Source organism: Molossus molossus, unplaced genomic scaffold (assembly GCF_014108415.1).
Source record: "Molossus molossus isolate mMolMol1 unplaced genomic scaffold, mMolMol1.p scaffold_m16_p_10, whole genome shotgun sequence".
Lineage (NCBI taxonomy): Eukaryota > Metazoa > Chordata > Mammalia > Chiroptera > Molossidae > Molossus > Molossus molossus.
This window is the reverse complement of record NW_023425345.1, coordinates 14202095-14228410: the sequence shown is the minus strand read 5'-3', so window position 1 is coordinate 14228410 and position 26316 is coordinate 14202095. Positions and strand designations below refer to the sequence as shown.

General features: G+C 44.0%; 1 protein-coding gene across 2 annotated transcripts in view; it reads right to left on the bottom strand.

Moving 5' to 3' along the window:
- The window catches only part of GNPTAB (N-acetylglucosamine-1-phosphate transferase subunits alpha and beta), a 70810-nt gene extending 53022 nt beyond the window's left edge, over positions 1-17788 (bottom strand). For both annotated transcript variants that reach the window (XM_036251307.1, XM_036251306.1), the window contains exon 1: positions 17518-17788. In XM_036251307.1, the coding sequence (XP_036107200.1) occupies positions 17518-17634 (117 nt within the window). In that variant the 5' untranslated portion in view covers positions 17635-17788. The remainder of the gene's footprint in view (positions 1-17517) is intronic.
- Positions 17789-26316: the final 8528 nt, after the last annotated feature.

Here is a 26316-nt window from a genome sequence, read left to right as displayed (position 1 = left end):
TTATATATATATATGAGAATCAAAGAGATTTTTAAAAATGTGAAATGGGGGTAGGTGGAGGAAGTCAATGGGGAAAAAGAGGAGGGACACCTGTAATACTTTCAATAATGAAAATGTTTTAAAGAAAGGCAGGGGACGCGATGTGAGTGCTGGACTTGGGGAATGAGGTCACAGGTAAGGGGAAAGCGACGGCGCCAGAAGAGCACGCTCAGGCTGAAAGCAGCAGTCTCGGGCAGCTATGCAGTGGGTTTGGCTGGAGCACAGGCGTAGGAACTGGACGGAGGTGCGGCCAGGAGGGAAGCTGGCCCTGACGGTGACGGGCCTGTGTGCCACGGGAAGCAGAGGCACTGAAGGATTTTAAGGCAGCGACATGATCCACCAAAACTTGGCAAAGACTCTTCTCACAGCAAGAACATCACAACACAAAAAAGACTGACATGATATGGGGGACAATGACCTCATCACCTATGAGTTTTCAGCCAATGAACTTGCTAAATATTTCTGAAGAAAACAGAAGTCTTTAGATAGGAGCTCCCTTATGTCTGCTTCCCAAATCTATAAGCCTACCCACACATATGCCCCATTCTCCCTCACTACCTTTACCACAGAGGAGGTGGACCTCCTCCTTGCAAACATTCCATCTCTGCCCATTTGCTCTGGATCTCATCAACCCCTCTTCTCAAGACCCTGCCTCCTTTCTCTTTTCCTCAATGGGATTATTTCAGTAAGCATATAAACACGTTCCAGTATCTTGGGAGAACTTTCCCTTCACTCCACACCCCAGCAAGTCCCTCCACTCTAAATCCTCTGTCTCTTTCAAGGGTGGTATCTTTACAGTCATCTCCCTTTCCCATTCACCCTTCAGCCCACTCCAGTATCACTTCTGCCCTCACCACTTCAGCACCTTACCAAGGCTCCATGTTGTCCAAATACACTGACATTTTCCCTGATCTCTGTCTTACTCAACTGGTAGTGGTTGCCTGTTTCCCCTTACTGAACCACTTTCTTGGTTTTCCTCCCATCAGTCTGGTGGTTCCTTTTCGGTCTCCTTTGCCAGCTCATCTTCTCTCTGACCTTTAAATATGTCCTTTCATTCTCTTCCTCTTCCTGGAATGCCCTCCTTCCTGCCAAGACTTCTTCCAAGCTTCTTATCCCACCAACCCTAAGAGGTGGCCCTGCTATACAGAGATGGCTACGAGAGTCCTGGGCATATGGATGTCATTCTTGCCAGCAGCAAGGAGAGGAAAGACATGCCTCTCCTTTAAGGAGACCTCTTGGAAGCTGCACTTGTTTTCATTGGCCAGAATGTAGTCACGTGACATCTGGCTGCAGGAGAGCCTTGTGGACCTATGTGTTCAGCTACAAACGCTCATTTCTTTTCATTCCGGTTCATGGCATTCCGGTTTTTCAAGATCTGGCCTCTGCCTACTTTTACCACCTTATTTTACTGGGATGCTTCATAAATACCACAAATTCAACTATTAATTCTCTCCCTCACTGTACTGATTTAAAAACTATTGAGGGTCTAATGTGCCTTTGTACTAGGTTTACAAAGAGAAATAAGCTAAGTTCCCTGACTTTAAAGAACTATAGACAATTACGCTTTTTATTCTCACTTTAAAATTTTTTATTCCGTCCATCACCATTTATCCCCTCTGTGCCCTCTTCCATCTCCACTCACTGTCGCCCACCCTGGACAATTACTTTTAATATTGGTTTACTGCTGGCTTTAGCCGCACTGAAGCAGCACCAGACTCTTTCTAGGACGACACCAAAAAGATTTCCCTGAAGAAGCAAGGTGAACGGGGTCTTCCAGGATGGACAGAGTGTCGGCAGTTCAACTGGAGAATGGGGTGTGCTTGAGGTTTGCTACCAGACTGGACGGGAGTGAAGAGCGGAAAAGAATCAAGGGTGATCGCTAGGTTTGTATGCAGTATGACTGACATGACACAGGAGGGACAGGTCAGGTGTATTGTTAGGTTTTCAGTGTATCTAGTATGACTGACTAGACAGTGGGGCCGCTTAATGACATAAGAGGAACAGGTGTAGTGGGGATGAGACCTGGTGGGATTCAAGGGTCCCATTTTAGTCATGGTCCATTTGAGGTTACACACATACACAACTGGCCTCTCCAACTGAGCTGCAGATTCCTGGAGGAGAGGGAGTGAGCTCTACCTTCAGTACCAGACATGGCACCAAACCCAATGCAGACACATACAGAGTACGCTAATCATATAATCCTATCAACGTGTGTCAGCTCACTGAGCTCAAACATAAGCGATTCCTGTCAATATCCCTGTACCCAGAAGGTGGGGATGAGGCGGGAAAGTTAGAAGAGGGAACCAAGGCCTCGAGCTCTACCCCTCGCCCTCCTCTTTTCCATCGTGGCTGAATATCGCAGACATGACCTTCACTGACCACCCGATCCCACTTCCCATTCCCAATTTCCTATCATTAACAAGACAAAAAAAAAAGGAAGATAGAAAGAAATTGCTGTCTGGAGAGGAGGGACAAGGACTAGCCGTGTGGGCAGTTACCCCACCAGCATCAGAAGCCAAGGACCACCCTTATCCTCTCCATTTGCCCACTTTTAATAAAAACCTTGCACCCAGACCCCATTGGAGCATCTCATTCCCCAAGTTCGCCCACTCTCATTTCTCAAGTGCACACTCTCTCTTTAATAAACTTACTGTATTTTGCTAAATCCTTCTGTCATGCTCTCGACTCCTTTGTTGGGGATGTGACAAGAACCTGGACCCTGGTATCGGGCTGAGGCCTTGCTTGGGCACACTTCACAGATGGCTGAGAAATGCTGACATGCTGTGTGTTGCCACAACGTGTCTCCCTTCATCAGATAAATTAATCTCACCATCGCCAAGCCACTTTGGGGCATTAGAAAGAAAAACAACAGGAACAGCCCTAGTTCTAACCCCATCAACATTTAAAGTTGGTTCTCTTGCTGGGCCGGTGTGGCTGTGGTTGAGCATCAACCCATGCAACATGAGGTTACTGGTTCGACTCCCAGTCAGGGCACATGCCCAGGTTGTGGGCCAAATCCCCAGTGTGGGGCATGCAGGAGCCGGTCAATCCATGTTCTCTCCCATCGATGTGTCCATCTCTCTCTCCCTCTCCCTTTCTCTCTCTCTAAAAATCAATTTAAAACAAATTTTTTTTTAAAACTTTGTTCTCTTCCATCACGGCCATTTCCCTTTTCTGCTTAAATCAGTTCTCAACTAGTTTGGAAATCTTGCCAAACTCTTTTTTTAATTGAATGAGTAATGTGCTATATGAAGGATCAAAAAGGAGATTTGTAAATCAAATTAAATTCTTATAAGGATTAGTGTCAGGTCTTTTTTTAAATACTATCAGGATGGAAAAGAGCAGAAATTTGAATGAGCAATTATAAAATTATTTATTCTGGGGTAAGCCATAAAAATATTGATACCTTCTAAATAACAAAGGAACCAAAAAAGACAAACTTACAATCAGATATTGTTTTCAGCTATTATTAGCAATAAACAAAAGAGCAGAGGAGAGGTTACAGAAGTACTTACAAAATCAAGTCTATTTTCCTCCACAAAGCCCTTCCACATTCTTCAGGCCAACCTGAATGCTTCCTTCTTAGAACTCAGAGTAACTTTTATCTGTATTACTTACTTGGAAATCAGTTACCCATCACCTTGTAACGTTTCTTCCCTTGCATCACTTAGCTTTATTGTTGTTATTTACCTTTTACCCCATGTTAGCATCGTATCAGACCAATCAAGTTATAAATTGCTTGAGTCTATTTATCATCAACTCATACCAAAAACGATTCGTACACTGTATTCTTCTTAATAAATGTCTGCTTACGGCAGGAGTGACGTAAGAGAAGACTGGGTTGGTGAATTTGGGACGTCTCCTGGCAGAAACTCCCATTCTCCTACCAGTGGCTGTGTAACCTTGAGTGAGTTACAAATGTTCAGGCCTCACCTTCCTCCACTAGGAACCTAAGCATGAAGTCGATTTCGTCAGGCCGTTGTGCTGTGGCAGAACAGTGACTCTCATGTGACACGGGTGAGTCAAGCGTGCTGGGCATACTAGAAGTCGTGGTTAACAAAGCAGACCTTCCTGAACCATCAAGGCATTTAAAACAATATAGTCGTAGTAATTCACCCAGCTGGCGTAGCTCATGGATTGAGGATCGTCCCATGAACTGAGAGGTCCCGGCTGGATTCCTAGTCAGGGCATATGCCTGGGTTGCAGGCTCAATCCCCAGTGGGGGGCGTGCAGGAGGCAGCTGATTGATGTTTCTATCTCTCTCTAAAAAAAAATTCAATAAAAAAATAAATAAAAATAAAACAATATAGTGGTAGTAATTCACATTTTTATGATACAAAATGGAAAAATAGATGCAATTTTTATAGAAAAATGTTGGCCTTCAAAAAAATTCCTACTTGCCATTTTGAATTATTCCACCCCACCCCATGTGCGCGCGCGCGCACGCACACACACACACACACACACACACCTCTTTACACTACTCTCCTCAGAGCATTTACCTTTCTCTACTAAGGGTACTTCATTGGTAAAACTTAAAACACCATGAACTAAAATACTATTTATTAAAATACTACACGAGCTCTAAAATACCTCATAAACAACGTTACTAATTAATTAAAAAGATCACCTAACGGTAGTTTACAGTACTAGTTAAAAATGTTTACCAGTTTTAAGATTCCATGCTAATAATCATGGCATTCAAGGTATTTAAGATGGATTGCTCGTCAGTTTTTACAAAACGGCAGCCCCAGTCAGTCTCAGCATGCTGACAGCAGAGGAGGAGGGGTGGGTGCACACACTGGCCAGGCACCATCATGCCAAGCACTCCTCCCCTCTGAGCCCCTATAAAAGGGACCCACGGTGAGGCAGGTCCCAGGACAGCTCCCTCTCCGCAGAGAAGTGCAGGCCGCATAGCTGTGTGAGCGGGGCTGAGGTCAGAACCAACAGAGCTCCAACGCCCGAGCTCCTGCTGGGCCCCGGCCAGGCTCGCTGGGCTTCAGCAGGTGCCCCTCGGACAAGTACGTCCACAGGGCTAGCTTCGGCAGGCATCAGTGAGGAAGGCGGTCATTCAACCAGTTCTGAAACTTAATTCAATGACCCAGAACTGTTTCCCTAGCATGTTTATAAACGCCACAATCACATAACGAATGTGTATTTTCCTCGGTATTTTCAGAATGTCGAAACATTTTCAGATGGTAAACCTTTTCCAAATTATAAAACCGTTACACACTTTTATAGAAGATTTTTATGATTCTAGACAGGATCAAATACATGCCTGTGGTAGAATAATAGTGAGTGAGATGCAAGCCCCATAATTCTTTGTATCAGAGGAATTCCCCAGTTAAGGAAAGGAGGAAGGTAATTATTAAGAAGAGAACAGGGATATAGTTCCATAAGATTTACAATCAGAAGACATGAGTTTAAATCCTTGTCAATAATAAAATCAAGGGCACTTCTCCATTCTCAATTTCTTCTTCTGCAGACTGTGGATACTAATGCCACCTATTTCACCAGACTGTTTTGATGAATAACTGAGATGTTTAAGTCATACAGGACTGTACAATACTTACAAGCAAACTGTCCACATGTCTCTTAAAGACTGCATTTACAATGCTGCACTATACCTACTGGTTTAAATATGTGTCTACACCTCTGTGAGCAACTCAAAGCCAGGAACTGAACCTCTTTTTGATTTTATTCTCAGATCCTTGCTCAGTGCCTGGCAGAAAATCAACAAGCAATGTAGAATGAATGACTATGGCTCCTAGTCTAACAAGGCAAACATCCTGGAATAGCTTACCACTCCACAGTTTCCCTCCAGAACTTTCCACTTTCAGATCCATTCCCAGATAGTCAAGGTAAAGACGTAAGTTATAAACAGACAACAGCAGGCAGGCTCACAAGAACATAGAACTCTCTCTCTGTGAAAGCACATGTCGCTTTCTCAATTTTTCAAAGAACTTGACGTGCTACCCTGTAAAACCTAAGATGTCAAGGTTCTCTGACCTCCAGCAGTAAGAACTCTAAGTAACACTGACAGAGCTTTCACATGTTGATAATCATCAGAAGCTTCTATTATTCCTAGGTTATAAAGGTTCTTCATAATTACTGAAAAAAAAATTTTAGTTTGCATTAAAAGATACTAAGGGAGACCAAAATCCGTATCTTAAAGATATTGTGAGCTCTATCTATTCTACTAACCCTTCTCCTCCTTCGATAGCAATCAGGAAGTCCTATCTGCTCATCACCAGAAGCATTTGCTAATCACATTTGATTCCGCGTGATGGTTTTGTTTTTCCTGTCTTAGCCCGTAGCTTATAAACAACAGAAATATGTATCTCACAGTTCTGGAGGCTGGGAAGACTATGATCAGGGCACCAGCAGATCTGGTGACTGGTGAGAGCCAGCTTCCAGGTTCATAGCTGGCAGTCTTCTGTGTCACCTCGCATGGTGGAAGGGGCCCAGGAGCTCTCTGGGGTTTCTTTTGTAAGACCACTAATCCCTTTCATGACCTAACCACCTCCCAAAGGCCTCACCTCCTAATTCCATCACATTGGGAATAAATAAAAAGACTTGCCCAAAGCCAAGCAATAAATCAGCAAGAGATAATGCCAGTTTCCAAAAGCAAATACACCCTTCTTTCAGGCCTTTGCACTGTTATAAATATGAATACAGAAAGCCTGCTGATTCGGAAACACTGCACTCAATGTGGTATTTTTACCTGGATTCCTACCACCCGACAGCCTCCTGCTACTATTCTCTTCCATCTGCAATTCATTCCACATTACCTCTAAACCAATTGTTCCAAAATCACATCTTGCTTAAAATTGTTCAAATGATCTCCATTTTCTTCAGGATGAACAGAAATTTCTTAGCCTCACTCAATACGCAAGTCCTAAACTGGCCACTGACTGCTTCTCCAGCTTTAATCCAGGATAAGCTGCGGCCCTTCAGAACCACTTTTGTTCCTACAAGGTGACAGTGCCCCACATCCATACCTTTATACCTATGGCATCCTTCACTTAAGGGGGTGTGTGTGTGTGGGGGCGGGGGGGGGCTGGCCGGTTGCTCAGTGGTTAGAGCATCGGCCCATGGCCCAGAGGGTCTGGATTCAATTCCCAGGCAAGGGCACGTATCTGGGTTGCAGGTTCAGTCTCCAGCCCTGGTCGGGGTTGTTCCGGAGGCAACCAATTGATGTGTCCCTCTCACATCGATGTTTCTCTCTCTCCCTTCCACTCTATCTAAAAATTAATGGGAAAATATCCTCAGGTGAGGGTTAACAACAACAACAAATCAAATCAAATCAAATTATTTCTTCAAATGTGTCCTGTCACAGGATTTAAAAAAAAAAAGGGGAGGGGGACTCCCCTTTCTTCCCTCAGCCATCTCCTTCAAGGTCAAGCTCAGAGCCCTGGCCAGTTTGCTCAGTGGTTAGAGCACCGGCCTGCAGTCCAGAAAGACCCAGGTTGGGTTCCCGCTAAGGACACGTACCCCGGTTGCATTTTGTCCCCAGCCCTGGTTGGGTTGTGTGGGTGGCAGCCACTCAATGTGTCCCTTTCACGTCAATGTTTCTCTCTCTCTCTCTCTCTCTCTCTCCCCCTCCTACTCTATCTGAACAAAAAATGGAAAAATGTCCTCAGGTGAGGATAAAAAAAAAAAAGATGAAGCTCCGATGTCACCCTGTCTGAGAAACTGCCCAACACCCACACCTATGTCTTCAACTTAATTTATCACAGTGCATCTCCCTGTCCGGAAAGTGAATTCCTCAAGAGCAGAAAGAAACTGAACCATCTTTGTGTCTCTGGTAAGCAGCAGCATAGCTGGCCCAGAGCAAACACCTCCACAAATCTCTGCCAAATGAATACCTTCGGAAATTTTGGTAAAGAAGCTTTATCCAATTTGGAACTAGAGACAAAAATGAAGCTAATGAAATGAAGTAACGAAGTGGAGGGGGAGAGAAAGGCATATCCAGGGGGAAAGAAAACCAGAACCTAAAAGAAAAAGCAATTTTAAGATGCAGTGCTAAAGTGGGCAACATGGTTTTCAGTCTGACTGTAGAATTCAGTTGGCTCTCCCTGCATCTGTAATGTTTTTGAAAGTTCATGTTTTTCCTGCTTAATTTAGTGCATGTGTGAATCACACACAGGCTGACTAATCACCTGTTAAAGATACTGCACGTGGATCATAAGACTGGAACAATCAATGTCCAGAACAGTAAGAAATTCAAAAGATATATTGTGAATCTATAACCTCTTTACAGCTACACTTGTTTGTTACATTTCAGAAGGAACTAGAATAACGTATGGTATTATAAGGAGCTGGCTGTATTAAATTTATAGCGTGCTTCCCCCTCTGCTTTCCTATCAACCATAATAAAGTACAGTCAGGCAAAGAAGTAACTGTGAACTTTCCTGCTCTGTCTCTAAGAAAAGGTTAATGTACTCTTCGAAGTGACCTTGGCACCAGCCCGGAAGGAAGGTCTCCTGAAGCTGCCTTCATAAGCATCATAGCCAAGGGAAGAACTGTCGTGGGGCAGGACACTTGCCACTTCATTATTATTTACTAAACACCGTGTACCAGGCACTATGCTGGGTATCTTATATACCTTAGGTATCTCATTTAAACCATCCTTCCTCACTAGACTCAATCACAATCAGTGAGCAAAAATAAAATTTTATAAGTATTTATGCAACAAATATTCACTGAGCACCCAAGAAGTCAGCAGAGTGTTTGGTACATAATGAACATAAAGGCCAGATTATTTTGAGCCCTAAAGCTCTCAAATCTGTCCACATCTCTTAAATGCCCTTCTACTCGCCTCGCCCAAGGCTCCCGACCGACTGATCTGCAGCCTGCAGACATTCTTGCTTCCTCTAATTCAGGGTTTCTCAACTGTGGCACTACCAACATTTAGGGCCTGATAACTCTTTGTTATGGTAGAGGGGGGTGTTCTGTGCATGGTAGGACGTTCAGAAGCATCCCTGGCCTCCACCCCCTACATGCCAGTACTGAATAACCTTGAATGGTATCCCTCTGTTCTCAGGACAAACACCCAAAGCCTGAACACCTATTCTACCAAGTGCTGGGAGCAGGGCACGCACTACACCAATCTCTCCTAGATTCACACTTTTTCTTCCAGCCACATGGGCTTCTCAAATGCACCCCAACTTTAAGACCTTCTCATGGTTTCCAGGACCTGGGCTGGCTATTCGCTGCTGTGGGGGCTGTCCTGTGCACTGCAGGATATTTAGCAGAATCTCTGGCCTCAACCCACTATTTGCCAACAGCACCAATCAATCCCACCCCACACCCCATTCATGACAACCCCAAATGTCTCCAAATGTTGCCAAATGCTTCTGGGGGGCAAAATAGCTCCCAGCTGAGAAACTGCAGAAGACATGCCCTCCTCTGTCCTCTGCCTCAGCAATTCTGACCCTGCCGAGCTGAGCTCAAACTGCATCAAGAACGCCTCCCCTGACCCGGCTACCAGACAAATTGGGTTCTCACTGCAGGTTTCTCCCACAACACCCTCTCCTTTGCAGCACTTCTCACAACTGTTAATGAAGCACCATTTAATGTCTGAATGCACAACCAGAATATAAACTCCTTGTGTGCAGGGACCTGTCTGCTCTGTTCACTACTCAGTGCCCAGAGGCCTGGCACACCGCTCAAACAAAAAACGGACTAACTGAATAAATGATTCAGGCGCTCTGCAGGGGCACGGGGATTCCAAGATAAGAAAGATAAATCTTTGCGCTCGGCATGCTGAGTACAGAAATGGCAAATGAGTTTCATCATTGAGAAGCTGTGCATGTAGAAATAAAAGTTTCATCTAAAGCACCAAAATACCTGGTACCACATTTCAAAAAGAAGTATGGGACCATGTTGTCAAGTTTCCCGAGGAGGTGGTTGAAAAACGCATCCAAACCACAGGAAAAAGGGCCAGAAGAGGGTTTTTGGAAGCTGCTGCTGGCCTTCTGTGAATCCTGCTCCACCTCATCTAAAGGGGAGGTGTAGACATCTCTTTCCCATCACCTCAAGCCCAGGAAAAGGACTCCGTGGTATGACTAAGAGAACCCACTGCAGGTCCGTGCAGGTGGATGGATGCCACATCTGTCCCACACCTGAGACATAGAAAGGGCTGGCTGGCTACCTGATCTGAGGTCAAGGGAGAGGTTGTCACTATGCAGAATCAGCCCACACTCCCCTACACTGAGCTGAATGAAGATCAAGATATGTACCCCCAAATATGACACCTTGGTATAATGAATACTTCAAGCTGAAGGAATCTGAGAAACAGCAGGCATGGGAAGGATTTTCTGAGCCTCTCCTGAAGCAGGTTGTAAGACCGTCTGTGAGAGGTGCCCTCTCTATACCTGGAGGAAAGGAGCATTCTTTTCTCCTAAGACAGAGGGATGCTGGGAGGAATTCTGAACGAGCAGCCTTGTGTTTCCCCAGCTAAACTAAACTCAGCTCAGACCCTTTTTGTCCTATCACAGCTCTTCACTCTTCATCCAAGGAGCATTAGAACACTCAGGTTTGCCCTGGCTCAGGAGTTAGAGCGTCAGCCTGAGGTCCAGAGAGACCCATGTTCGGTTCCCGCTAAAGGCACGTATCTTGGTTGCAGTTTGTCCCCGGGCCTGGTTGGGTCGTGCGGGTGGCAACCACTCGATGTGTCCCTTTCACGTCGATGTTTCTCTCTCTCTCCCTCCCACTCTATCTGAACAAAAAATGGAAAAAAATGTCCTCCGGTGAGGATTTAAAAAAAAAAAAGAACACTCAAGTTTAAGCACTCCTTTGGGTCTTCATTGCCTTATGAAGGCTCCAATGTCACATAAAACTTAAATTAAATAAATGTGTATGCTTTTCGCTGTTAATCTGTCTTTTGCTACAGAGGTTTGCTGGTGAGGCTGCTGGAGATCAGGGAATCACAGATGTCTGGACAAGGGCCTGAAAGATGACATCCCCAGGAGAGGAGCTGGTCCTGGAACAAAGCCTGCGGAATCCCAGCATTGAAGACAAAGGCACAGTGAATTCACAAGGAGAACAGGGAGGGTGGGCTTCGCGAAGAAAGAGGAAGTGAGAATTTCCAAATGCAAAAATGCCAGGTGCTGCAAAAAGGTCAGGTGAAGTTTCTTCTCTTACAACATGCTCAATTTCATTAACAAGATCAACAAACTAAAACCAACCACAGCTATCAAATGACCACATGAAGTTAAAGGTACATATTGAATTGTTACTGAAAGATTTATGAGGGCACACTTGAGCTGTGTTTAACAAAACTCCATATGAATATGCCCACCTAAGAATACAAGTTTCACAGATGGAGAAATGAACAAGATATGACAAGTGGAAACAACCCACTTTTACATCTTCTACAACAAGGTAGAGGGCTAACAGCTCTCACAGTCACAAGGTCAACGCTCAGGACAAAGAAAGGAATTAGGTTTTGACTCAAGCCAGCATGTAGGACATCTGTTGCTCTTTTTTTGATAACAGCCTCGTGATTTCCCTCTGGGGAACCCCTCTCAGATCATGTGGTTCATGTCCTCGCTCACAACCCTAGCTCCGGGGACAATCCAGGTTAATGAGGGCACAACAAGGGCACTGGTTCCCTGGCTAGGCAGGCCAGCTGGGTCCGGCTGGCACGATGAGGAAGAGAAGCTCTCTTTTTGCTGGGCTCACTAAAATGGTAGATCAGAAGCTGGAGTTGCTGGCAGCAATCTCTGCTTCCATGTTGGAAGAGCTTGCCTGACCACTGTACCAACAGAAGGGAAGAACAGGGACAAAGAGATCCCTGATGTCATCATTTGGGCACCTTGATCCAACCCTGCCAAAGTTTCACCCTATAATTTTTCAAACACACCAGTCAGACAACCACCTTTTCTTTTAAGCCACATCTGAGTTGGGATTCTGTCACAACCAAGTGCTGCTAATACCAGCAGCAATTTTAAACCACTAAGAATTCAAAAAGAAAAAGCTCCTGCCTCCTTGTAAAGTCTCAATTTCCTCTAGGATGCTTCAACCCATAATTTCCTTCCCTTCCTCTGATTTTCTAAAGGACTTTTGGGTACCTACTCGGGCATTCGATTACCTACTCCCTTTATTGTTACTCAGTCCTCATGGCCTCATCTCAACTATTCAAAGGTGGTCAAGGGTGAACTAAAATTCTTTGTATCTTTGATAGCACCTTCCACCCTACAAAGTACAGTCGTATCAATCATGTATGAGAAAGAAAAGGTAACTATAAATGGTCTGCATCAAGGCAGAAAACATATACCTTTACTGGAAATGAGCTTGAATGGATATTGATTAAGGTCATCTCTATCCATGCATTCATTTGGGTGCTAACAATACAGCAGGGAATAAGACAAGGCCTCTGCGTGAACAGTTAGTTGGGCTGTATCTCTCCTAAACACCTCCAAAGAGAGAGACCATTTAATAGTATCTAAGGGCCACTGGCATTTTCTCTGCAGCATAAAGTCCATTACATTATATTCATGTGAAGCACTCAATAAATGTATATTCACAGGACACTAAAGCTAAAAAAAGGGGGGCCTTAAAAATCTAGTCTAGAAGTTTTAAAACATTATTTTTAACAATGAAAGCTTTCCCCAGCCCCAAAAGAAACCTACACAGAACAGGTAAGAGTGGCTGCCCCAACCCCGGAGGCAGCTGGAGTAACACAGTTTGGGAATCACTGAGGATCACAGTTTATGGTACAGCCAGGACCAGGCCAGAGGCTGCCTCCCATCTCTCAGGCCAGGCCTCACCTATCTGCTGCCTTTGGCAAAGAACGCTCTCAAAATATACCTGTTCGATGAGTGAACTACTCAAACACAAACATGGTAACTAATTTCTTCCTTGAAACTAGGCCACTGTGAAAAACTGTTCACCGAGGTTGAACATAACTTGGGCTGGACCCAGTTTTCAATCTTCCGTTTCACTGAACAAGAATCTCTGACTTCCTCATGGAAGTTAATTTTTGGATATTTGTTCCTATACTTACTGCACATAAGGAAGTAATATATTTTACACACACACCAGGCACAGGCACACACGCACACACCCAGCAGCAATCTAAATCCTCTATTCACAATCCTGAAATCCAGAAAGCTCTCAACAGTGACGATCTTTTTGTGTCTCATTTGGCAGCAAAACTTGACCTGACTTGCACTTATTTGTTGGCAAAACTTGGCCTAAACTGACTGGAAGTTATTTATAGACTTTATTTTCCTCACTGAGTGTGAACGGTCATATGTTCCGCTGTAAAAGATACTGATGTTTAATTACAAGGTAATTCAGCAGTTCCAGATAAGGGATCATAGATTTGTATATAAATAATTCAACTAAGTAACGATGGCCCTGAAATAATAAATTTGTACTTCAAAAGCATGTTTTAAAGTCTATACAGCCCAGCCAGTGTGGCTTAGTGGTTGAGCATCAACCCATTCACCAAGAGGTTGCCAGTTCAATTCCTGGTCTGGGCACATGCCCTGGCTGTGGGCCTGATCCCCAGTTGGGGGGCATGCAGGAGGCAGCCAATCAATGTTCTCTTTCATCGATGTTTCTATCTCTCTCCCCCTCTCCCTTCCTCTCTCTCTAAGATCAATAAAGAAAAACAACAACAACAAATTGTTTAAAAATAAATAAATAATAGCCCGGCTGGTGTGGCTCAGTGATTGAGCATCAACCTATGCACCAAGAAGTCGCTGGTTTGATTCCCGGTCACGGCACATGCCCAGGTTGTGGGCCCGATCCCCAGTGGGGGGCATGCAAGAGGCAGCCAATCGATGTTCTCTCTCATCGATATTTCTATCTCTCTCCCCCCTCCCTTCCTCTCTCTCTAAAATCAATAAAGAAAATAATAATAATAATAAAGTCTATACAATATCAACTAACAAAAGACAAATATTTAAAATCAGGACTTTCTAACCTAACAATAATCTTAAGAGCTTAGTTAAGTCAGTGCCCTCATTTGTAGAGGAGGACATTAGACTACCAGTGGGCACATGTCTTGCCCAAGGCAACCAGTTTTCAACAGACAAGTTCCCACCTGCTACCCTCACACCACGGCAATGAACTTCAGTGCACAGTAGACCCCACCTTGAGGGTCCTCCGTGTGGATTTGGATCCAGCTCCACTTTTGCTTGATCAGAGTTCCCAAGGGTTCTTCAGAAAATACTTGGTTGAACTTAAGGGGAAAATTTTTTTAAAAAAATACTTCCTTCTCTCAATTCCACTTTTCTGTCTCAAAATTTGGATGAGTGTACAGTCAATACCACTTATTCCAAGAGGGAAGGAAAAAATACTATGAATTCATAGTTAACAATGATAAATAAAAGGATAGTCCTTTTATCCATTATAATTAGTGAAATTATTAACAAATTGGTAATATTAACTGTAAAGTACCACACATAGTTCCTGACACATAATGACTCTCATTAAATGGTAGTAATTTGCTACTATTATCGTTATCATCAACTTTTTTATGTCTTTAACTTTTATTTTTAAATAAACTCTTGAAATAGAATACTGTCATCATACAGCTAATATTACCAATTTGTGCCCTCGGTTCAAATCCCAGTCAGGTCACATGCCCGGGTGCGGGCTCAATCCCAGTAGGGAGCATGCAGGAGGCAGCCCATTGATGTTTCTCACATTGATGTTTCTATCTCCTTGTTAAAAAATCAATAAAAACATATTTAAAAATGCCCTGGCCGGTTTGGCTCAGCGGTTAGAGCGTCAGCCTGCGGTCCTGAGAGACCCGGGTTCGGTTCCCGCTAAGGGCGCGTACCTCGGTTGCAGTTTGTCCCCGGCCCTGGTCGGTCGTGCAGGTGGCAACCACTCGATGTGTTCCTTTCACGTCGATTTCTCTCTCTCTCTCTCTCTCTCTCTGTTCCTCTCTCTCCCTCCCACTCTACCTGAACAAAAAATGGAAAAATGTCCTCGGGTGAGGATAAAAAAAAAATTAATAAATAAAAATATTTAAAAATAATAAAATAAAATAAAGCAGGTAAGAGAGGGCTTGGAACCTAGTAAGCCCTATAGTATTGACTATTATCACAATCATGAATACTGGCACCAGCATTCAAACTCAGATCTGCCTAATCTGGCAGTTCTTTTCCACTGTACTATAAAAATTAATACAATATTAGTGGTATTGAGTCAGCTCTCGCCACCTCCCATGCCACCTGCTGATGTTCTTTGCCTCTCATTTCTTTTGTCTGTTCCAAACTTGAAAATCTGTAGTCTTTCTTTTGGTAAATAAATAACCAGGCATTGAATATGTAAAAAATTCCAACAACTGATACATTTAAGTCACCTTCACATAAACAGCTCATTTAAGTTACCCAGGGCCAAAAAATCTTAGCAGCAGTAAGACCCAACTATGCATAGATATTTTCACTATACTGAGTTACAACACATGAAACAAAGACAGAATAGTAGGTCATATATTAGTTATATAAGCCACACTTACAAGTCTGGAGCACTCCCTCACCCTTACCTATAAAATTTATTTTCATTAGCCCCTAGACCAAGTATTACTAAAAGTATACACTTGGAAATCATGCCGTATCATTTATTCATTCAGTCATTCAACAAATATACAGACTGCATATGCTGGCAGTACTTAGACAGCAGACAGCACCCTCTTTTATGGAGCTTACAATCTAGCATGGGTATAGATTTCCAGCAAATGTATACTGTGGCATTTCTAAAAACCATGTGTTAATTTCAAAACTTTGTCCAACCTCCCATCAAAATATATGGACAGATTTCTAACAACCTGAAAATACAACTTTTCTCCTAGCTGCTATAGACACATTTTTAAAAGTGGTGTTCTCTAAAATCACGTACATGAACTCTTCCAGTTCTGACCTACTCATAGTTACTGTACATCTGTTTATGATAAAGAATACCATGTGGGCCCTGGCTGTTTTGGCTCAGCAGTTAGAGTGCCCGCCCACAGACTTAAGAGTTGTGAGTTCAATTCCGGTCAAGGGTCAAGGGCACAAACCTCGATTGCAGGTTCGATCCCCAAAACGGTTGGGGTCATTTGAGAGGCAACCAATCAATGTGTCTCTCTCACATCAATGTCTCTCTCTCTCTCCCTCCCTCCCTCCCTCTCTCCCACTTTCCCTAAAAAAAATCAATGGAAAAACACCCTCTGGTGCATGGCCTGTGTGGCTCAGTGTTTTGAGTGTTGACCTATGTACCAAGAAGTTGCTGGTACCATTCCTGGTCAGAGCACATGTCCAGGTTGTGGGCCAAATGCCCAGTGAGGGGCATGTAGGAGGTGGCCAATCAATGTTCTCTCTCATCGATGTTTCTATCTCTCCCTCTCCCTTGCTCTCTCTAAAATGGATAAAGAAAGTTGTGTTGTTTTTTTTTAATCCTCTGGTGAGGATTAACAACAACAAGAACACCACATGAAACCGTCAAAAATAACTATACAACCTAAACCAAAGGGTTGTTTCAGTCATGAAAATGTTTAAAACGTGTATCCAGAAGGGTACAAAATCTGTTAAACCTTCATGTTTCCACCTTCCAAATCTGATGCTTGGACCCTCTGAGGAATTTCGTCTGACTCAACTACTTTATTGCATATTAACTAAGAGCAGGTCCAGAAAGGCTGGGCTCCTGTGATATGGAATCTAAATTATTAGCCTATTCCAAGACCCAAGGGCTTGTGCTGGCTCCGAGGAGGTTAGATGCTGGAGTCCAAATCCATTAAGGAGTTCCGGTCACGTGAAGGGGCCCTAAGCCTCAGGTGATCTCAGGACAGAGACAAGTGGAGCTGTGTGTGTACATCTGCCAGCGGGGCTAACTGATGATGTATAGCTGTCCCAAATGACAAAGCAAAAGTGCAAAAAAGTCCCCTTGCACACCTAAGTCCTTTACATTTTGGGCCAGTACACTGTCCCCACTGCAAACTCATGTGCAATAACACGTGTGCCCTTGGACGTTTTGAAATCGGGAAGAAACGACATTGAGAAGATTAAAGTGCCTTTGTCAAAGGTGAAAAGGTTAGAAGAGTGACACCCTCGGGGAAAAACGGTAGGAGAGGTAAGGGATGAGAATTTAGGAATGAAAAGACACCAACTCTGGGTCCCGGGAGGGAGCTTCGCGGAGGATAAGGCCTGAGGGAGAAAGTCAAATGACTCGGGGACCCTGAAGAATGCACCTGGTGGGAAAGGGAATCAGCAGAACGAGGGCCTCCCCCCACCCCCCACCCCAAAATGCCGGGAGGACGAAATCTCGACCCCAGATGCTGAACGCCGATCTGAGCCCTCCGGGGCAAGGACCGGCGCTGGTGCTTGTCGCCGGAGCGTCGGGGAGGATGGGGAGCAGGGCTCTAGCGCGCCCGAGCTCGGGGCGCCCCGGGGCTCCGCGAGGGCGGCAGGGAGTCGGGGGCCTCCGGGTCGCGCGGGTTCGAGGCGCCTTGTCCGGGGCTCCCGCGCCGCTACTCACCTCTCCGAACTGGAAGGCGGACACGATGGTGACAACGACGCCCACGAAACAGACGTAGAGCCCATACCTGTGGGACAGGCAGGTATAGGTCTGTCTCTGCAGGAGCTTGAGCAGCATCACCCCGGCCGCCGCCACGCCACGCCCGGAGGAGCCAGAGCCAGAGCCTCGACGAGCCGCCGTTCAGCGGCCCCGGCCGGGCCGCCCCGCTCGGATCACGGCCTCCGGCCGCTGCGCATTGCTGCTCCGGGGAGGGACGCCCGCTCGGCTCTGCGCCGCGGCCGCCGCTTCCGGGAGCCCGCAGCCCACGCCCTCGGGGCGGTGGAGGCGGAGGCGGAGCTGCAGCCCGCGAGGCGGCCAGCACCGCCCTGGTCTGGCCCGGCGTGAGGCGGCGGCGGCGGCAGCGGCGGAGGCGGGGCCGCCAGCGCCACCTGGAGGGCGGAGGGGCGGAGGGCGGGCGAGCGCCCTCCCCGTCTGCGCGTGCGCGGCGGCTGGCTGGGCTGGCGACCGCGAAGCCGCGTGGGGCAGGCAGCCGACAAGCCCGGCCGCTGCAAGGACTCCGTGTCATAGGCCGCTCTGTCATGCCATGAGTACTTGTGCGCGCGCACCCCTTTCTTCATATACAATAATTGAGAAATTAAGGTCCGTAGGGTTCCTTTCCCCTATGGTTCTCTAATCATATTGCTTGAAAGCGGAAACTTGGGCTAAATGTGCCCAAAACAAAATTACAGTAATTCATTTATCAATTAAATATGTGTTCAGTGTCCCGTGCCTAGCCTAGCGCTTGGTGTCGGGTGTTCACACCTTAACTAGACTTGACCACGGTTCCCAGACAGCCTAGCTGGGAAGATAAACACGTAAACCACGGAGTACAAAAAAGGTACGACGGAACCAGGCGGTCAATCGTTCCCACTTTGGCACCAGGTGAGTTCTAGGAGGGCCAACCCTCGGTGCCTCTTATTTGTGAGAGATCTTTTCTCTCTGAACATACCCTAGTTAATATGATCTTTGTTTTAAATCTAGCCACCCTGGGAAACAATTCACTTACCCACTGTTGCACTTACACTTCACAAACAGTTTCAGGATATACTCAAAATACGCACTCAACTGGATGAGCAGATGCAGTTAACAAATTTGCAAAAGAGATTGAAACCTTTGCTCCAACCTAAGGTATTCACATTTCTCAGTCAATTCTTTTAAAATCCTTCTTTGGTCCAATCGGTGTGGCTCAGTGGTTGAGCATCAACCCATGCACCAAGAGGTCGCAGGTTCAATTCCTGGTCAGGACATATGCCCAGATTGTGAGCTTGATCCCCAGGGGGCCATGCAGGAGGCGCCAATCGATGTTCTCTCTCATTGATGTTTCGATCTCTCTCTCCCTCTTCCTTCCTCTCTCTAAAATCAATAAAGAAAAAAATTAAAATAAAATTCTTCTTTAGAAGGTGATACATGATATACTTACATGGCAAAGTTATGGCAGTTGTACAAGACATTTAAAGTTCAAGCATGGCAACATATATAAAACCATCTTTTCAAGCATGGTAACATGTATAAAACCATCTATCACTCAAAAGGACTCATCTAATCCTCACAACAACCTTCTTTTATATATATATATATATTTTTGTTCAGATAGAGTGGGAGAGATAGAGACAGAGAGAAACATCGACGTGTAAAGGACACATGGAGTGGTCGCCACCCACACAACCCAGCTGGGGCCGCAGACAAACTGCAACCAAGGTATGTGCCCTTAGCGGGAACCGAACCCTGGTCTCTCCAGACCACAGGCCAACACTCTAACCGCTGAGCCAAACCAGGCAGGAAAACGACCTTCTTAGGTAGATAACATTATTGCCATTCTATAGCCTGAAGAGACTGAGGTACAAAGAGGTTAAATAACTGTCTAATATTACACAACCATTAAATGACAGAATTGAGATTTGAGCAGAGCTGGGATTTGAGTTCTGCAAATGCAAAGTCAGATTCTTTGCTTAAAATTTTGATATTTTGTCCTTTTCACCTTAAGATGAAATCTTTAAACATAATACAAGCCTCTCTGATTAAAAAAAAGTTGATCTTTTGCTAGAGCATAAAAAAGAGTAATTTAAACGTAAATCACATATGATAAACTGTGGACTACGATAAGACTTATTTGATCAGCAAGGTTTTGGGGTTTTTTGGGGGGGGGGTACTAGAAAGAAAAATCATATAAAGGCTGTTTATTTTTGTTTTTTAATCAACAAGTTCTTGAAAACATTTTTAAATTGTGAGATTTCACTGACAAATCTTAATTTCCAGTTTCTTTTTTCTTTTTTAATTGATTTTAGAGAGAGAGAAGGAGAGAGAAACATCAATCTGTTGTCCTACTTACTGATGCATTCATTGGTAGATTCTTGTATGTCCCATGACCAGGCATTGAACCTGCAACCTTGGCATATCGGGACAATGCTCCACCAACTGAGCTACCTGGGTCTGCTTAACTAATGGGCTCTTATCATTTTGTGTGCCTGCAGGTGTCTGTAAGATTTTTTCCTTTTGGTGCTAGGGGTCATTTTTATTGCATTTGTTTTTCCTGTTTTTCTCTAATTTTGATGACTGTTTTAGTTTTCTGTTCTCCCTTTTCCTTGTGTATTTAAGCATGATTCTTGGTCAGTTTGTCCTTTCTCTGCCCTGCTCATATCTATCTAACTACTTACTCTGACAGTGCTTGCACTGTGATTTACTTTTAGGTGAGAAATGTTTTTTGGTTTTTTTTTTCTCACCTGAGCACATTTTTCCATTGTTTGTTCAGATAGAGTGGGAGGGAGGGAGGAGGAGAGAGAGAGAGAGAGAGAGAGAGAGAGAGAGAGAGAGAGAGAGGGAGAGAGAGAAACATCGACATGAAACATCGACATGAAAGGGACATATCGAGTGGCTGCCACCCGCACGACCAACCAAGGCTGGGGACAAACGCAACCTTAGTGGGAACCGAACCCAGGTCTCTCTGGACTGCAGGCTGACACTCTAACCGCTGAGCCAAACCGGCCAGGGCTGTTTTTTTATGCACACTTTATCAAAAGTGGTAAATGGAAGACAGAGAGAGCCACATGATTCAAGTAAAGAAGGGAGAGGGTTGTGTGTGTGTGTGTGTGTGTGTGTAGAAATGAAGATATGTGTATTTGTGACATCCAGCCTGAGTCACCCAGTTACATTACTGACCTCAATCACATTATCTGCCCGGTAGTTGAGTAAGTGATGCCTTAGTTGAAGCAACAGCTAAGATTGTTGTCTAACAGTTTGAATTTCCTTGAGGTTAAAACCAAGGCAAGATTGGTTAAGCAAGGTTTATTCTTTGTCCCCCATCTCTCTGCAATTCTAAGTTTCTTGCTCCCAGAGGATAAATCCTGGGATGAGCAGAATCTCTCCAAAATCAGTTAGAATGCTACAAGAAAGCCCTGGCTAGGTAGCTCAGTTGGTCAGAGCGTCCTCCTGATATGTCAAGGTTGCAAGTTTGAGCCTCGGTCAGCACATACAAGAAGCAACCAATGAATGCATAAATAAGTAGAACAACAAATCAATATTTCTCTCTCTGTTTCTCTCTCACACTCTCTCTAAAATCAATCAATAGATAACTTTAAATAATTTATTTTTTAAAAAAGAATGCTACGTCTGGCCAGTGTGGCTCAGTGGTTGAGCGTCGACCCAGGCACCAAGAGGTCACCAGTTTGATTCCCGGTCGGGACACATGCCCAGCTTGTGGGCCTGATCCCCAGTGGAGGACATGCAGAAGGCGGCCAATCGATGTTCTCTCTCGTTGATGTTTCTATCTTTCTCTCCTCACTTCCTCTCTCTCTAAAATCAATAAAGGAAAAAAATAAATAAAAATAAAAAGAGAATGCTACAAGAGGTCCTCAGAAATGTTAATGGCCCGCTTGAGACAAAGAGACAAACTGTAGTGTACCCCCAGGGCCTTCAGGTAGAAGAAGGGATTTGGATAGTACCACCTAATGGAATAAAACCAGGGCTTATGTCTCACGGGGTTTGCAATGACTATATTTTATTCCAAGACACACCTTTTTTCTTTCAAGATTTTATTAACACCCCTGGTCTGTCTTACCACCTCTCACCCCAGAAGATGAGGAATGTCCCTGACTGGCGAGGTTGAGAGGAACTGAGCAGGTCTGCCAGAGAGAGGAATTCTCATACTCTTCTTCCACGCATAGGAGAGTCTGCGCGGGAGCCAAGGCCAGGACCTGGGAAGTCGGTCTCACTCAGGTGAGACATATGTGCTGTCCACTTGTTCCCAGAAGTAAAACATTACATTCTCCATTTAACTTGATCAGTATGACAGTTGACACGTTGATATCCATCTGTCTGTGACTTGCACAGCTCTCTAAATTGGTTCAAAACTCAGAAGTAAAGTGAAATGCTTTTATTGGGTCCTAAAACAACGATCTTTGGGTCTCCTTTTGCTCAGCTTTGATGAAAAATGAACAACCAAAGTAAACAGCCCTGCCTCAGGCCTACAAAACATATGTTGTGTATAGAGATAGTGTACTTGGAAGCCTTACAGTCAACCGATAAGAAAATTGAAACCAAACAAAGAGCTCTCCCTGCCTGGAGGAAGGGATCACACCTGCACCTTTCTCCTTTCCTCCCCTGCCCTCCCCTCCCCCTCCCCTACCCCTCCCCTTCCTTCCCCTCCCCTCCCCCTCCCCTCTCCTCTCCTCCACATCCCCCCTCCACTTCCCCTTATCTCCCCCATCCAGGAAGGAAAAAAAAAAAGAAACTGGACAGAGAACTTTAACTAGCAGATTAGGCAAAGTTGAAATAACTCCTGATAAATCTATATTTAGCTGAGTCCTTTCTTTATTCAAGGCAAAAAGGGAGAATGTTCACATGGTGAAATGTTTTTGCTTTTCAGCTTTAGGCTTGAAAAGATTGCTTGTTGCCAAGAAACATATTTTGATTTTGTCCCTTTCTCTCTTCAGGATAAACACCGTGTTCATAAAACACATGCCTGTTGCAAGTGACCTCATCATTTTCTTTTTTTATTCTAAAAACAGAAAGCAGGACAGCTTTTAAATTTTTTCAAAACTAGTAAATAAAACAGAATTATTAAGAAATTTGATTGCTTTTGATGGAATGCCATGAGCCAAAACATTACATATTTACTCTTTATTTTGTGTGTGTGTGATTTCAAATACATTATGTATGTATAAACAAATACACATATTTTTACATAACTGTATTTTATTCATTCAATATTTACTTGTGGTTTTGTGTGTGTGGTTTTGTGCTTTGTATGTTTCATCCACAGAATATAGGCATCGTAGAGTCAGGATACTTGTCCATCTTATTCATAATTTGTTCATATTCCCACCCTTAGCATTGTCCTTGACTCTAGAAGCCAATTGATTTTTTAAAAATAGCATTATATGAATGAATATCTTTTATACTGATAACAGTACTAAATATAGAGTTGGCAACTACTGAAGTTTTGGTAAATTGAATTGCAATGTGTTTGTTATTGTCAGCGGCGCTGGGGATCAGTGAGACCAGGTTCTCGTCTCACAAGAGACAATAATTGCAGCAAGTGGCAAAGCTTTATTCAAACTGCAGTACATCCTAGGGATCTTGAATGGGTAGACCACAGCCAGGTTCCAGTGCCCCGAAGGGTCTAGGTCCTGGCTTTTGTGTTATTTTTGCCCATCTCACGCTTTGTCCTAATCTCCCTACACCATTCGTCCTTCAGCTGGTTGGCTCCCTAGCACTGGTCTGCTTAATTGGTGGGTTTCTTAGAATTTCCTGGATCTGCTTAACTGGTGGGCTCCCTAGAATTTCCTCGGTCTGCAGGTGTCTTGTAAGATTTTGTCTTTTTGGTGCTGAGAGTCATTTTTATTGCATTTCTTTTCCCTGTTTTTTGTCTAACTTTGATGGCTGTTTTAGTTTTCTATTCTCCCTTTCCCTTATTTATTTAAGCATTTTTTTTGGGGGGGAGGGGTCAGTTTGTCCTTTTTCTGCCCTGTTCATATCTATCTAACTACCTACTCTAACATTATTCAAGAAAATGACATGGAGAACAACTCTACATTTTGAGGTAGAACTCACTTTGAAAACTAGTTGGATCTGGATATTTTGGTTTGGGGGATCTCCAGAAATGTATTGAAGTCATCTAGCTTTTAAAATCTCTGTTATGGTTATTGTTAATTACTCCCTGTTTTGTTTTGTGCATTACTTCTTTGTATCTTCTCAATTTTTTTCTATTATTTTTTTTTATCCTCACCCGAGGACATTTTTCCATGTTTTGTTCAGATAGAGTGGGAGGGAAAGAGAGAGAAAGAAGCATCGACGTGAAAGGGACACATCGAGTGGTTGCCACCTGCACGACCCAACCAGGGCCAGGGACAAACTGCAACCCAAGTACGTGCCCTTACGGGAACCGAACCCGGGTCTCTCTGGACCACAGGCCGACACTCTAACCACTGAGCCAAACTGGCCAGGGCTCAATTTTTTTCTAAGTGATTTTTTTCGCTTACTCTTTGCTCATTCTATTTTCCTGTGGGTTTATTTTTTCATTCCATTGATTTGTGCCTTTATCTTAGTAACTTTCTTTCCTCTTATTCTCTGAATTTGCTCCATTTTTCTTGAACTAGTTTCTCAAATTTACCACTTAGTTCAATTTGTTGTCTTTATTGTTTTTAATCAATGTTTCAAAACTACAAAGTTCCCTCTAAATGTTCAGTTTATTGCATCTCATAAATGTTGGAATGGCACGCAGGTGCACATTGGGAGTTCGACCTCTGCTGGGGGTGCCTGGGCTGGCCACACAGCGTCCACATCAAGGGTCCTGTGGCAAGGTGGTTCCAGACCTAGGGCAGGGTGGTAACTATGCTCTCTGGGCATGCATGGCTGGGGCAGAGCACCACAGATGTTAGTGCTGGTACACTAACCCACCACGCCGGCAGGAGGGGGGGAAAAAGGCAAACCACACACTGAAATCAGGAGCCCTTTTATTCCTGCAATAGCCCTCTATCGCCCTCTACTGACAAAGCCTAGCGTCGTACTCACTGCAAAGGAGAACTGCTTGGAGTCCAGTCTATTATCACAGAGCAAGATCTGAAAGGGTGAATTTGGAACTGAGAAGCAACAATTGATAACTGACATATCCACGAAACTAGGGTTTCGGATGAGATTTAGATTCTCCTAATGAGGTAAATGTATGGGTTTTAATCTGGAAGTGAGTGACGAGGAGAGAGGCAGGGCAAAGGGCACCTATGTTAGCTAGAGAGTCAATGCAGGTGTGGTGTGGTTCTGCAGCCAGTGAGTGGCACAGTCGGCAGCTTCCTTGGCAGCTCAGTTCAGATGAGGTTTTGGGAGCCCTTCCTACAAATTCAACCTAAAGTCTCTTTGTTCAGCCCTCGTAATGGTTCATGGGTGAACCAACTGAATCTCTTTCTGCTTAAATCAGTGAGTTGTTTCTTTAATCTAAAAATAATTAACCTGACCAAAACATGGTGAGAGAGCATAGTTTGTGTGATATTAACTCTTTGGAATTTATTGAAGCTTCCTTTATTGCCTAGTATATGGTCAGTTTTTGTGAATGTTTGAGTTATGCTCAAAGAGAATATATATTTTCCATCTCTCTCTCTCTCCTGCTCCTAAGTGCAAGCCATCCATTTAGCAAGAAACTCTAAATATGTCCTAGGGTCAATATCAAGCCCACCATAATATACTTTGCAGAATCTACTTATTTGCAAAAGCTAACTCTTACCCATATGTTTGAAAGTTGGATCCATTTTCCTGATCTCCAAGCCTTTGGAACTTCATGATCTCTGTGATTTTGTGTGTGTGTGTGTGATTTTTTTAATTGTTTTTTTTTTTTTTTTTTAGTTTTCTGCTCCTTAGAGCCAAAGCAGTGAGCAATCAACATATATATTGATAATCCAACTGATTGTCCAACTCATTACAAGGTCAAGTGCATAATTAAGTAGGAAGACTGTTGCATCTTGTACAATTGGCCTTCTAGGAGATTGTCAAAGGTACTCTGATATATATATTTTTTTCTTTATTGATTTTTTAGAGAGATAGGAAAGGAGAGGGAAAGAGATAGAAACATCGATGAGAGAGAACATTGATTGGCTGCCTCCTGCATGCCCCCCCTCCCCCTGGGGGATTTGGCCCACAACCTGGGCATGTGCCCTGACTGGGATTCGAACTGGTGACCTCTTGGTGCATGGGTCGACACTCAACCACTGAGCCACACTAGCCAGGCAATGATATTTTACTATAATAATGTCTTGGCAATACTTTTAATTTATAATAGTCACTGTAACCAATCTTAAGGAAACAGTATAAATCCAAGTGATGACAACTAATCTAGTAAGGGCACCAAATCCGAGAATAAGTTCACTAAAATACAAATGCCATAGTAAACGGCTAATCTAACTGCTGCTTCTGACTTTTCAGCGTAAAAGAGTGAGGAAATGACTATGGTAAGACTCTATACCTGGCCAGATAGCTCAGTTGCTTAGAGCGTCTTCCCAATACACCAAGGTTGCAGGTTCGATCTCCAGTGAGGGCACATACAAGATGCATCCAATGAACGCACGAATAAGTGGAACAATAAACCTTTCTCTCTTCTTCACTCTATCTGAAAAAAAAAAAAAAAAGGCAATAAATAGACAATTAAAAAAAATTGTCTTGGTACCCTAGAGGGTACCAAGGAAAAAGATTAGTAAATATTAGGATAAGTGTGAATAGAGGGAAACTCATGAAAAAGAAAAACAGATTTTCTTCTGTCTTCTGTCATTAAGTACAAAC